The sequence below is a fragment of the Schistosoma mansoni genome, chromosome 7 (genome assembly GCF_000237925.1).
Source record: "Schistosoma mansoni strain Puerto Rico chromosome 7, complete genome".
NCBI lineage: Eukaryota > Metazoa > Platyhelminthes > Trematoda > Strigeidida > Schistosomatidae > Schistosoma > Schistosoma mansoni.
In genome coordinates, this window is record NC_031501.1 from 7,690,365 (window position 1) to 7,706,184 (window position 15,820).

The 15,820-nt window shown below is 32.4% G+C and overlaps 1 protein-coding gene across 1 annotated transcript in view; it reads right to left on the minus strand.

Moving 5' to 3' along the window:
- Positions 1–9,137, minus strand: part of Smp_082360 (putative protein tyrosine kinase) — a gene marked incomplete at its 3' end in the record, with an annotated part of 33,076 nt that extends 23,939 nt beyond the window's left edge. Inside the window, exon 1 of the mRNA XM_018798746.1 lies at positions 8,739–9,137. Within this exon, the coding sequence (XP_018653657.1) occupies positions 8,739–9,075 (337 nt within the window). The 5' untranslated portion in view covers positions 9,076–9,137. The remainder of the gene's footprint in view (positions 1–8,738) is intronic.
- Between the last annotated feature and the right edge of the window lie 6,683 nt (positions 9,138–15,820).

The window sequence follows — 15,820 nt, forward strand, 5'->3', positions numbered from 1 at the left end:
TCCTGGATTCCACCGCTAGCCACTATCCATCTTTGCTTATATCGGTGTTATATTTATTCAAGACATTAGGAAACATTAATTTTAATCTATATTACGTCGGTTGCATCCATTTTAGCACATACACTTGTTGTGAATTTGAAGGCTGGCTTTTTATCATGTGACTTATTCACCAATTGAAATACGACTTATCCAATCCTACCTACCACTGTGCCAAATCAATAACGTTCAACTGGTATGAGCAGCTTAGGGTTCTTTTTGGTCCTTTATCCGCTTAATCCTTCCAATTGAGTCCAGAACATCGACAACATCTTTTGCTTTGTAAATCATTTATTTCAGACATACTGGTTTTATATATCAATCAAACAGACTGCAACGTACCATAAAATAAGAAATAACATTTATACCAGATCAAGCCAAAAAGTGACCGTGAACGTGGGAGACAGTAATTAATGAACTAAATATAAATTAGGAACAGTAAATCTTATAATAATAATAATAATCTATAGGTTAAAATGAACCTTATAATAACATAAATATAGATATAAACAATCTAATTACTGAATAGTTATACTATAAGAATATTTATAGAATATTAGTCCATTAATAGATTCCGGAAGTTACTCGTAATTTTAATCTTCACTAGGATATAACAACCCTGCAATAGATAATCAATTTGAAACAATCTGTACACGCGAAGCCATGTATATATAGATATACATATACATGAAGACCTAGATGCTTTGTTTAGTCTCCAGTCAAATGATTTGGTAATGAACACATAAATACACTCGAATAAATGTCTACAGTTTCACCTAATGAATAGAGTTATCATTTTATTTTATTTATAGTGATAACAAGATGATAGAAAATCAATATTTTAATGTACTTGAATAAATAACGAGTTTAGAAATCAGTTCATTTAATCAATATTAAGGAAACTGTAAAGTAACTATTGTATTTAACAATTCTGGAACAGGTGGAAACGTTCATGTAACTGGTTAGTATCATTGATGAACAAAGAGGATCTGATACAGATATGAAGGCGAGAATTGGCAAAGTACCGCATTCCTACAGTTGAACAACATATGGAACTCATAAAAATTGTCTGTCAATCAATATCAAGGTCACAGTCTTCAATATGAACGTCGAGACAGTTTTATTGTACGGAGCTGAAACTTTGAGAAATACTACAACCATCATGTGTCATATCAGGTTGTTGCTAATGCTATCCGGTCAACAAACGTTAAGTACCTTGCTTTTTAGCTGAGGAAAAAATTACCGAGAAACTCTGAATGTGGATAAAAACAACATTAAGGAAATCGGCAAACTGCATGATGAGGCAAGCGCTGACTTGGAATACTGAAGGGAAAAGTAAAAGAGAAAGACCCAGGATTCTTCAACAGTGCAAACAAATTCTTGTAAAGGATAGAAACAATTAAGCTCTCATGGTGAGCATTTGACTTTTAGAAAAATGAGTCACTATCCAGTGGTTTACAACTCTCACTTCAGGATAATACAACTATACTGTTGTTAGGATATTCACAGGAATATCCCAAAAATTATCTCGAATGTAAAGTGGTATGTTTTCAGACTCTTCACATAATTCGCATGTTATTTCCTATTGGCTATTATTTACAGTTGTCCTAACAATGACTTTCACGTGTCGTTTTCCTATTGGTCAATTTTGAGTTGTCCTAATTATAACCTTTACACGTCCTTCCTTTCCATTGGTTACTGTTAATAGTCGTCTTAACTGTATAAATATGTCTTGTCTGTAAACCATTTTTGTTCTGCTGCTGACCCCATAAACAATTCTCATTTAACGGCTGTGTTCTGATTTATTGGAGTTGGGGAACAGTATTGGGGTCGAACTAGGATATCTGAATTTGGTCAATCGGTAGAATTTCGTGTAGTCCTATCGCAATACGTAATATTTGAGCAATTTATAACAACTGTATTTCCAAGCTTTTAAAGGTTATGTATGGTTATGGTATTGAAACAAGTATCAACAAATACGTCAATAAAATACTACAGATAGAACTCTAACACTTCGAACCATTTTATGGATTATCGTATAGTTATCAAATAACTAGTCTATTATAAAACCGCAGTATGATATATTTCCCTATGGACTAATATGATGTTTATACAATCAAACACTATTTCTGTTAATATTACCCATTTTTGGTCTGCTTGAAAAAATCCAATCAAAAAAGCTATTTTATTATTTTACGGCATTCGGTAATGGAATAACAAGATAATAATGTAATATGGTATAGAAAATGAGAAATGAAAGTTAATGAATTTTACATAGCAACTACAATGATATTCTTTTATTTAATTTATAGGTCAGTATAATGTTGTTGTCTGAGAGTAAGAATATTATATTATACAACAAAACGTGGGATATAATCAATAAATTTCTATGAACATGAATATTAGCTAAGATGGATGTTGGTTAGAAGTGGTATCCAGGACGCATGTTTCGTTCAATTGACGACTAGTCAAATGGATGCACCTGCATCCCAGAGTTGGTTTTCACTCCGGGACAAGAATAAATCTCTCATTCATAAGTTAAGCATTCAGTTTCAAATTTCAGTCGATTTATAGAGTAGGACAATCAACATTGACTATCAACTATGTGATTAACTGCATTACTTGTATATTGTTTGAGTTCATAGATCGTGGTAGATTTTAGGAGACACTAATGTTGCACCTTAGCACACTAATACTATTATCAATTGATAGATTCATTATTTTATTGATGATCATATTATGAAATTGCCTCCGAATAGAAAGAAATCTGTGTCATTTCATCAAGTTTCCTTCGAAACTGCTAGATTCATTTAGAGTCCTATCGTTACCGATTATTATTGAAGAGTTGAGTGTATAAGTGGATCAGTTGTCCACGAGTTCTCAGTAGATTCAGTTTATATTTTAAAAATAATAATCTTGACTAAATATGGATAATGGTTAGCAGTGGAATCCAGGACGCGCGTTTCGTCCTATTTAAAACTCATCAGTTGGATGTACCTACATCTCAGAGTTGATGTTCACCCTGGGACTCGAACCCAGTACCCTTCGCACAGTATGCGCATATGCTAATAAGAGACTGACCATTGACAGTCCTAAACAACAATGGGAAGATCCAAATAAACAATATCAAGTGAATAATCCTGACCGTTCTGAATTAATTTTGATAGTTGAGATCATGAATCAACTGAAGATAGACCACCATGGAAAACCTGGAAGCACTGGAAGCACTAGTTTCATCCTATTATGGGACTCCTCAGCAGTGAGCATACACAGTACAATTTGTCAAAGATACAACATAAATCATGTAAATTTATAAAAAAACGTTTTATGGATTTTGTGTAATTAAGAAATTTGTAGGATTGAAAGGAAAAAAAAATCGGTTCACTTTTAATGGACAACCTTATTTGAATTTACTTTGAAATGAAATTTTTTTTATTGTTGCTAAGAGAAAACAGAAAAAAAAGGAGAAGAGAAATTAGATTGAGATTGTATTATTTGTAATATAAAAAAGAAGATTATGTATATTAAACATTTATGTATTTACTTTAGTACATTATAGATTACGCCCATTGTATTCCTATATTTACAAGTACAATGGTAATTAATAGTAATACTAATCTATTGTCAGAGAATAAGCACAATGAAACTTTTACAAAGAAAATTTTGATCCAGATGTACACAATTTACTTATTTAAGCTTTTACTGAGATAGGTTTTAAAGTAACTTTATGTATGGATTAGGAGGGATAAAAATCAATCTAAACATTCACATGAATCATAAAACAGTATGGTTTTGTTTATGAACTATATTCTGAATTTAGAACACATGTTAAGTCAATATTCACCCAATACGAAGTTCTATGTTACCTGGCTTAAAAGAAATGTAAAAGTAGGTTAGGGGAAGCTAACACAAGAGAAGAGATCAATCTATAGATTCTGAGGCGTCATAGTTAGTAAGATGATTGTAGTCCGTGACGATCGCAACTAATAGAAAATCCAATATTTCAAAATTGATTCTGTTCCTTTATATTTCTTTAAGTCATGAATACATACCATTATCTCATCTTTTTCTGAGTCTTTGGAAAAAAAAATTGTTTTTAATTACTATTACCAATATCAAATGGATTTCCTAACCCTTACTGCTTTCAACAACATCACATTGTGCTTATGTAAACGTTGAGTAATATAGACCGTTACGAATCGACTGTGAGTTTTATCTAATCGCCTTTATATCAGTTTGTGCGTTAAATACAAATTAAGAAACGTATACAAATTGTTTTGCTTATTTGTGGACTATATTTGTGGTATATGCTGATTTTGTTGACAGATGTAAGTAGTATATTGCAGCAATCGAAAGTGGAATGCCTACCAAAAGGAGATTCTAATGAAGAGAGTAGGAAAGAAGTTGAAAAAACAATCGAAATAACGACATAATTAAAAAAATAGAGGAGTATGTAAAAGAACAACGCAAATAAGCTGTGCAAATGATGAATTTAATGTACGAATTTCATAGTATTTATTCATAGTGATAGAAGTAGTAAGGGTATAAGCAGTAATCCGAAAGATTAGGGTTTGAAGATGTTATTCAAGAAGTACAATCCAGTGAAATAAATTTGGAAAAAGAAAAAGATAGAAACATAAAGAATTAAGATTATAATTTGGGAGGACACAAGAATGGATACACCTTCGCTATTGTAAACGATTTTGAGCCACGTCATTCAAGGTCTCTAACCATCGATTGCTATCATCTCGCGCATCCCAATCAGGTAGTCTACACCTGGTTTCTTTCAGGCAATCAGTGAAAACCAAATAGCACTATAAAGCCGTTTCATTATAGTATTATAGAACTCTTAAACATTTTGTATCCACAATCACACTCAAGATTGAAATCATCATTTTCGGATTTTAACATTGAACATTTAATTGTTAAATCACTGAGCCAGAGGCCAATAGTCTATATGGGTAAGTACTTCTGAAGAGTCATACAATAGATTTTATAGTTTCTGACAGTTTTCTAGCCAAGTATAGTCCTTGGTGTAAACTATAAAATCTTCCAATATCCACGAATCCTCTATACTAATTATACAGTTAAAAATGATGAGGCATTTCTAAAACTGATCACATTATTTCATAATTAGAATGGAATGTGAAATTTTGTTTTCATTAATAATATGTAGCTACTATTATCAGTAGTCTCTGATATTATTGAATATGTCATAAAATGTTTTTTTCTTCATTCATATATACTTACGAGAAAAAATAAGCAAACTGTCATCTGATATGGCGGCTATTTTTTTGTACAATTATTTATCACTATGTAGCCTTCCAGACATAGGCACACATTCACATACAAGCACAGAATATGAGATTGAAATGAATTAATGAATACACACACACACAGTTGGAGAAGGGTATGTAAGCCGAAAATGGATAAATCAAACATACTTATAAATCTCATTGAACATCAAAAGTGAACCTGTTTTTTTTTACCCAAAGCTTCTCTAACATAAATGATGCGCACTTGTTTCTCCTTTTTGATGGTTGTAAGCAGCTAAAGAGATTGTGATTGTTATTCTGATCAAATTTTATATGTAGGTGGAAAATATACCGAATGATCAACAGTAAAAACAGTTATTTGTGTTGAAGAGACCAAACACAAACAATAGTGCAGAATAATATGAAGTCACTTAATTCTATGAGGTTCTCATCAGCTGCTTACAACTTACAATATTTAGAATTCATTACTCTTTAAACACCTCTTCACATTCATTAGTTTCTCTTTTTAGTCCGATTCAAAGAAAATATTCAAAAAAAGTTTAAGATAATATGGATTAAAAGCACTTATCAGTGAGTACATACTGAGATGATGAAGAAAGGTTGTAGTTTAGGAGACTAGTTTTATTGGAGTAATATTCGCTGTTTTTGGATGGTTTGATTATAAAACTTTTATTGTCATTCTAGAGACAAACTTATATTCAAAGTTCACACTGATTCTGTTGAAGCTAAAGTAAAAAAAAAACACGACGGAATCCTATTCGGTAATGTTAGAATGATATAGTGAGCAAATATCTAATTATTTGGAGTATCAGAGACCTTTGACATTGGTTTCTTTTTCAATTGACAATGAGTCATGTTTTATGATATTGTCTTACAACATCTATTTAATTCGATGGTAAGATTAGAAGACAGATCAAATGGGATCAAATGGGATACCCAACATTAGGACAAATTGAATAAGTGGTGAGTAAAGACTCAAGACTACATATTTACTAATAATCAAACCAAAGATTTAACAATGTTATGTGAATGATACACTCATTTTTCTGAAGAGAGACGAACTCAAAATACTCATAAGTTGACTGGTAGAGTTTTCGACGGTATCAGATTTAAAACAGAAGAAAAAGTGAAAAGCAAAATCTTGTTCTTGGATGTTTTTAACAGTAAAACAACACATGAATCGTTGAAACACGATTACACAGGAAACCAAATCACACGAATAGAATACTACATTACAATAGCAACAACACTCAAAACGAGGTAGGTCCAAACACCATTCAGTAAAGTCACGACCTAGTAGGGAAATCTCGCTACACAAAAATTTGAAGAGACTCATCCCCAATCTGTCTTCCGTATGAACGGCTGTCTCAACAAACTCAGTAGAAGGTGTATACGTAACCAACATACCGTACAAAATCAACCTCAGAAATCAAGAAACAGACTGTTATTCTATGTATGAGAAATGTATCAGAAACCATTACAAAGATTTTGAAGCCATTCGGAATCACTGTCGCTCACAAATCAATACAACTACATCATCCTATTCTACGCAGAATAGTCAACGTGAATACAAATGCATATGAGGATAACAACACCTACGAAGACAAACAATTACAAACAAAGTCATCTGAGTGAATTGATATGATACTTGTGCAATATCGTTGAGATCATGAATCAATATTAGACTATGAAGTTCACTTCTACACGAAGTAGGTTCCCAGACTGATAATGAAAGCCTCGCAATTAGATCATGCAGTTCAGTGGACCTTTAAAGTCTTTCAATGAACATTAAATAATAGTGAACATTTATTTCTTACTGTTCTTATCTATTATTATCAGAAACATTTATCTAACCATTTTAGTCATTATCGATGTAGAACCTGGAAGAGATGTCTGTTGGCTCAACTAACGAACATCAACACAACGAGATAAAATTAATGAGATTGATGGCTGAAACGATTTAAGTAACGTAGTAACTAATGATGATAGAAACTAAACACTGAGAACATGCTTCGAGAAGATAGAATGCAAAGGTATATATATGAAAGAATACTAGAATTCAATAACGTAATGAATATAGAGATTGGATGCATCTGGATCACTGTGATAGAAACATGGAACTTAGGCCTGGATACGATTTAGACAGATATTAGTGACATAACATGATATGATGAGCAAGAATAAGGTATTATTGAGCCTGTTGTTTTACTAACCCATAAAATTCTACTCCATCAAAATGACTCAGAAGAGCGTAAATCATTTATTTAAATTTTTATTATATATTGAATGATGAGTTGAAGTCATCATCTCTTCAGCCCATGAAATCGCTTGTTCAGAATATTTCTCAAGGGACAAGAAAGAGGACATTATACACAAATGATAAAGTTAGACTCAATAACCATTTAAATATAATGTAGCTATAGCAACTACCATTTTTACACGTCTATATGATCTATCCTTACTTTTGGACAAATGAATTATTCTATTCGTCATTTGTCATTCAAATGTGACCTTGAGCATGCATGTATAATGGTAAGTATGTGTCCTTATGCTAGCTTGTATCTTTTATGCTTATAAACGTTAGATCACTGTTTACTTAAATGGCGTTGATACGTTTATCATCTTCACTTCGCTTCTCCTCTTGATATCTGTCTGAGTAAATGAATGTTTGAGATAAATTCATCCAACTTAAATTGTATTTGACTTTTTGTTACCGCCCATATGTGGTTAGCCTAAGTTGAACATACTAAATCAAACACAATTTATATTCATGGTCCATTTATGGTCGATTCTTAAATTTGATCATTAATGAAGTTAGAACGTGGGCCTATATATTAGAGATAAAAGGTTCGGTCCACTCGACATTCCAGTGATTACAAAGTAATCATACAACAGAGTCAATGAAGAATCCTAAAGTAATGAATTACGGTTTCATAATGTTTAGCTGAATTTACGGTACATGCAACAAATCAACCTCCTCTAGTCATGTATCAAACCACCACACGAAAACCATTGATGTTTTTATTTAAATGACGTAAACATTTCTAGAGGTAACAATGTTACGCGACCAAGGGTCCTGAGTTCTAGTCCCACATGCGGGATTGTGGATGCTTACTGATGAGAAGTCCTATACTAGGACGAAACAGACATCTAATGCTTCCAGGTTTTCAATGGTGGACTAGCTTAGATCGATTCGTGAATTCAACTGTGAAAATACTATAATCTACACAAATGTACACACTGATATTAGTGTAAGCCTGTTAACGAATTAATTGAAAACAATTTTGTTCACTTATATCTGTGTTGTTCTAGTAAGTGAAACACTCAGTAGTCGAATTTCAGATCAGCTTTTAAAAAGACATGGATGTTAACCCCAGTTATTCATATGATCATATTTATTTGCTTGTATTTAATTTATATACTTACCAGGAGATTGTGAAGTATTGGAGTTATTAGGATAACTTGATCGTTCGCCAGGATATAAATTCATTGCAGAATTCACTTGACCAGGTAATTGTTTCAATGGATTGTCTGTAGTAGAATTGTTATATCCACTACCATGAGTTAAATTTGAATTGAAAAATTGACGTTGTTTACTATACGGGCTAATAGTTTGTCCTATAGGCATGGAATATTTTTGAAAATGACTACTGGATGCTAATGAATTTTGAAATGGACTAATTTGTGGATGTGATGTACTGGAGAAATGTAATGATCCGCCATTTTTAATTTGACTATTTTGAAACATGTCTGGATCATACATTTTGGTATGCCGTTGACTTATATATAAATGACGTAGTCGAATACACCAAAATATGATAACAACTAGAAGTGAAGAGAAAAAAAAGGAGAGAAATAACGATTGACGAGATTAATATATTATGCGTAAAGTGAAGGCAAGGTAGAAATGGAACTTTTTAATATGTAATGAATTCCTTACAAAACAAATAAAAGTAATCACCGAACACAAAAATGACTGTAGATTTTTGTAGGTTATATAGATTGTGACGAGCTATGGATTCAAGGTTGCACGTTTCGTTTCATACGGGAGTCGTCATCTGGACGTATCTGCTAATTTCTGCTGTTTATATTCATACTGAAACTTGCATCCAGTACTCATTTTCTCAAACGCCCAAGATGCTACTCAATGAGCTACTGAGTTTGAGTATCAAAGTGAATGTCAACGCTGGAAATAGACGGGTACATCCAGACCACAGATCCCAACCAGGACAAACCGATGTCTACTTTGAAATTTCATCTAACTATAATCCATTTTTATTAAATAACATATAACAAAATGGCTATATTGTGACAATCAATAGAGGATTCACACATACTAACACAAATGAATCAAAATCCAATCGTGAATGTCAACAACGGGATAACTGTAGCTAACTGTTGCTCATAACGATACTTAAAGTCAATCAATATTCTAGAAGAAAAGTTTGTAAAATCAAGTTATTTCTCAATAGCAAGTACAGTTAAATACCCGTTATTTCAACTAAAATTTTGTACATGAAAAAAAGGAGACAATTCCCAACAAACAAATCAATACGTTCATAAAATTGGTAAAAATCTCAAAGATGTACCTGCATCTCAGAGTTGATGATCACTCTGAGACTCGAACCCACTACCGTTCCCTTCAAACGCCATCGCGTTATCCACTCAGATACTGAGTCCTGATAGTCACTTGCTTGTGCAATGAGGTGAAGTTTAAATTCACTTAGTATTGTTTGTTTGAATCTTCCCATTGATGTTCAGGACTGCAAATGGTCAGTCTCTTATTGGCGTATGTGCATACTGTGCGCATTGCCTCGATGAAGCTTTAATTGACAAGCATTATAAGCAAAGACGGATAGTGGTTAGCAGTGGAATCCAGGACGCGTGTTTCGTCCTTAACATCAGTGGGAAGATTCAAACAAACTATACCAAGTGAATTTTACAAATTATAACTGTGTTAAAAAAAAGAAGATAAATAACTTGGTTTTCGTTAGTGTTGAATGTACAAGCAGAAACTAAATACTGGATAATAGCAATATATGTTAAGTATCTTTGAAGTGGGAAAATTCGATTAACCAGAGTGAACCATATTAACAAATGCATAAAAGTTATCTTTATTTATTGTAAAGCTAATTATAGTTATTTTGTTATGTAGCAAACCTAACTGCTTCAAGAGGCAAGCCCTCACATGGAATCCTGAAAGTCAAAGGAGAAGAGGTAGAGTGGGTTGGAGGATGCCGGTCGGCGGCCTATGCTCCATTGGGGGGTAACAGGCGTATGTAATTAAGTGTTATGTAGTAAAAAGTAGTCTAATTAGAGTTTATGTCATACCATACTTGAAATCAGTCATTTTTTAAACTAATAAAATTCAACGATTGTCGCTGTATATTATAAACTGATTGACGTTGGAAATGCTGACCTAATTAACTTAAGTCACTATGACTGTTTCAGTACTTTATGATCAAGTATATGACTTGGTTTACTGTCATAAGTACCCTTCACTAAGGAATTTCATAGATATTTAGTACTTCATAGATTTTCATGATTATCAAGCTGTGTAGAAACTGTTTCTTAAATTGTTCTAGTCTTTATAAATCTCTTAATCAAAATAACTGAAACTCATTTTTCTCGTGGGTGAGCTATGTATCATTAGAAAGTAGTATTCCTTATTCTGAAGGTAGGTAGCCAATATTTTTATTCATTGAAACTAACTTCAAACGTAATTTATTATATGTATATACGAACTTCGATTCGGTAACTAGAATGATGATTTCATTTTCTAGGCTTAGTGACTTTGTATCATGCTGTCCTATATGTTTGTAGTGTTGGAAGAGTAATATTTGTTAGCTGTAAATTATGTCTTTCGATTAGAATGAAGATGCGGAGGATTTTTCATGTAAAAACCCGAATCGTTTAGAGTTAAAATGTGAAGTTTAGGTCAGAGTAAGTGGTTGGGTTTAGAGTGAAAGAATGCATTGTAGTCATATTGATGAATATTTACCAAGATGACCCTTTGTCAACGAAGCTCCAGAAAATTATCCGTTATTTGAAGGAAGTCATATAACACCTCAAAGTTTCATGAGAACATTTAATTTGAGTTGTTTTCTATCATCTTTCATTCGCGGTTAATAAGCTAGTTTCGTATATTTTGAATAGTTGCCAAAGTTCATTTTTGTTCTTTCATAATGCCAAGTTTATCAATTTTAATCTTTACCGGAGCTCAATATTCCTACTTATTATTTATTTTTTACTCAGATGTTATTAAAATACAATTTGCTCGTCAGTAAAGTACACTTTTGTTCTTATTTCATAAGCATAGTCTAACGCCATCATCATCCAACTGTGCTTATGATGCTTGTGAACTCAACGGAAATAGTGAGATAGTCAGCATAGTATTCATATATGCTAAAAGAGACTGATTAACTGCAATCTTATACATCAATGAGAAAATTCAAACAACCTATACAAATGATACATCATCCTTACCTTTCAACTAAGGATTAAAACACTTATGTACCAAAGGAAAATTAATTTTATGACTAAATGACCAAGAAAAACATCACTAATATCAACAAGCAATCACAAGAATGTTTTTTATAGAAGGAATGGATTATGATTAGAAATGGGATCCAGAACAAGTGTTTTGCCTTATTTTGGACAAGTCAACTTGAAGTACTTGGATTCTGGAGTTGATAAGCACCTCTGAGATTCGAACACAGAGCCTTTCTTATCATAATTCTAACGAATCCTGGATCCCACCGCTAGACATAGAGCATGTCTTCAATAAAACTTGTAAAAAATGGCTATCTTGAAGTAATCCTCATAGGATGTACATATACTAACTCAAAACTAATCAAAATTGGCTATTAGGACTCAATGGACGAGCGGATAACGCGATGGCGTTTGAAGCGAACTGGGTTTGAGTCCCAGAGTGAACATCAACTGTAGGATGCAAATACATCCAGCTGACGAGTCCCAAATAGGACGAAACGCGCGTCCTGGATTCTATTGCTAGCCACTATCCACCTTTGCTTAATCAAAATTCTTTTAAAGAATATCAATAACATGATAAATCAAAAACCTTTACGATTTAAATACAAGAATGATTGTTATGATAACCATAGTATTATTTATTTGAAATAAACCAGTTGTAGCTAGTCCTCGAACACAGAACAACTGTTTCGCTTTATTTAGGATTTGTCAGTTGAACGTACTTGGCACCATTCAATGTTGATGTTCATACAAGGAATCTAACAAAGTACAATTCGTTTCGAACTTTCAAAGAGTGATCCATCGAGTTATCGATTTTTAATAAGCATTAAGAAATATGATGTTTTTTGATAATTATCAGTGAAAGTGCAAATTATCTGATTATTTATTAATCAGGACTACTTTTCGATAAATTTTTCTATTGGCATATGTATATTACTTATACATTAATAAACCATATGACTTCTTATGTAAACGCTAATAAGCATAGAAAATTATTGCACAACTGATTTTTTTAGATCACAATAATTTCATGTTACTGTTATCACGATCATTAGTAGTAGTGTGGTGGTGTATTTTACTTATGTTGACAGACATACATAGTATGTAATACCAATCAGAATTCGAATGCCTGATAGGATAAGGTCGAATGGAAGAGAACAGGAATATATACAAAAAGAAATTGTAATAAAAACAAGAATGAAGGAACAATGAAGTTTGTAAAAGACAATTGATAGATGTACAAATGATGTATTTAAATGTAATTTCACATTGATCAATAAATTGATCTACCCCATCTGAATTCTCGTTCACTACAATAGTACTGTTGTGAACGAGAACATAGGTGGGGACGATCGAATGTATTTAGGTACAAATTACAGACTATCTTACTAAATTCTGATAACCATTCAATGAACAGTTAATTTACAAAATAACAATCAATTGTCTTAATCTTAACTGTTCCTTCTGTGAATATCAGTTCTTCTTCTCTAATTCCACTGTTCATGCATTTTCTTACCAATTGCATTTCATTTCAGTTCTTTCCTTATCGATCTTCTGTCAAAATACATTCTATGTTTGACCATTGCCATATACTACTTATATGGATATAATTAGATCACACTACAGTATTACTACTGGTAACGATTGAGAATGATGAAAATAATTGAACTGTAATATCATATTTTAACCACAAAATAGAAAAAAAAAAACCAAAAACAGGGGACCTTACCATAGTCTCTCATGTGACATTTAAACTAATGTATTAATGAATGTAAAAATAACTAATTATAGTAATAATACTAATTATTTCTATCATATATTATCTGTCACATGTTATTTTATAGTTAAAAAAAAAAGAATGTCAATTTATTCATTCATAATCGAATGATTAACATTGAAATTTATTTTCAAAATAAAAAATTGAACCAACAAAAGATTAACGTTTATGTATAGATATTATATAGAATGAATAGTAACATCAATACTACTACTACTAATACTACTACCTATACTACTAATACTACCACTAATAATACCATTACTACTACTACTATTACTATTACCACTACTACTACTACAACTACTAATCATACTACTGCTACTAGCAACATTAACAACATCATGAGTTACATTCATTATCAATGAAATTAAAAGAAACATATTTCGACATAGAAATAAATTATGAAGTAAACGAACAAGAAGTGAAACGACAATAAGTATTGAATAAATAAGAATTGATAGATAGATAGATAGATTGAACTATAAAAAATTTTATTGATGAAGAGAAAGTGAAAGTCATTTCAAAAGAATGAATAAGGTTAATGGTTATATAACTGGTAATCAAAGTAATTTTAATGAAGAAAGAACAACTCAAAAAGTAATAATCACATCATTACATAATCTTAATTGTTATTTGTTAATATGAGTGAGTGGATTTTACTATACTCTTTGTTCATATTAAGGGAACAGATTTAAGAAATCTGATACGGAGAGAAGTAGTTGAGCGCGTTGACCGCTTCACTTATCTTGGGAGTCTCATCAGCCCTTGTGGTCTGGTGTTTGACAAAATCTCAGCACGGATACAGAAGGCTTGTCTAGCTTTCGCCAACTTGCGTCATTTATTGCATAGGCGAAATATCCATCTACCAACCTAAGGACGGGTTTACTGGGTAGCAGTTCGTTAAGTCCTACTTTATGGCAGTGAATCATGGTCGGTAAGAGTAGAGGATATTCGTAGGCTACTAGTATTCATAGCTGTCTTCGAAACATTGCTACTATATCCTGGGACCACCGGGTAAGTAATTCAGTTGTTAGTAAACGGGTACTAGGTAAGAATCGCAAATCGATTGATGAAGTAGTGAACCATAATCAGTTGAGATGGCTGGGATATGTGTTACGTATGCCCAATCACCGACTGCCCCGACGAGCGATGTTTTATACTGTAGGAGTAGGTTGGAAGAAAGCTAGGGGCGGCCAGACCAAAACGTGGCACAAATCCATCAAGTCACTGACAAGCGGACTGAGCCATGTTGGTAGGTGTAGACTACCTGGTTGGAGTCCGCAAGATGATAGCAATCGATGGTTAGAGACCTTGAATGACATGGCTCAAAATCGTTCGCAATGGCGAAGGTGCATCCAGTCTTTGTGTCCTCCCAAATTGTAAACTTCTAATTCTTCATGTTATTATCTTTTTTATCTTTCCAAATTTATTTCACTGGATTATACTTCTTGAATAACATCTTCAAACCCTAATCTTTCTGATGACTGCTTTTACCATTATTACCCCTATCACTATGGGATTCGAATCGACAACTGCATCTTTTTGCCAATCTGGTATGGCAACTTGAACTGATGTACGCACTACGTTGTGACTGACTAACTGACTGACTAAATCCAAACTTCATAGTCATTGAAAACCTTAGCATCTATCTGAAGTCAGTGACTCAATTTTCACCATGGAAATAAACATTGGAATATGGTGGGTACATCCAATTAATTATTATTATTATTATTAATGGCTTTATTCAATATTATAATCTGATACAATAATGTGTCCTAAATAAGACTAAATACGTATCCTGGATTCTATTGCTAATTACAATCTATCTATTCTACAAGACATTTGCGAAATTCTTTTGATATTGATAATGATAGTGATGATCTATTATATAATGTGATACGACTATCTTTAAAATTCTTTATACTTCTTTATAATTAATAACAAACTGCCTCTGACAAATTCTAGAACAAAATTGCAAGATACGGAAATTCACTACTGAACTTCTTGTGTCATGATATACACAATATTTTCAAACAATTGCACAAAATGGTTGCAATACAGAAACAAAGCATAAATCTTTATGAATATCAGTTGATTAGCGATATCTATTTCACGTTTGGTTTACTGAAAATACGGATGTCATGGTTTTCTTCAAGTAACTTAGTGAATTCTTGTCAAAATTAACTATTAGTGCACATATGTGTATGATCGAGTGAAAATATACAGTTTTCATCCT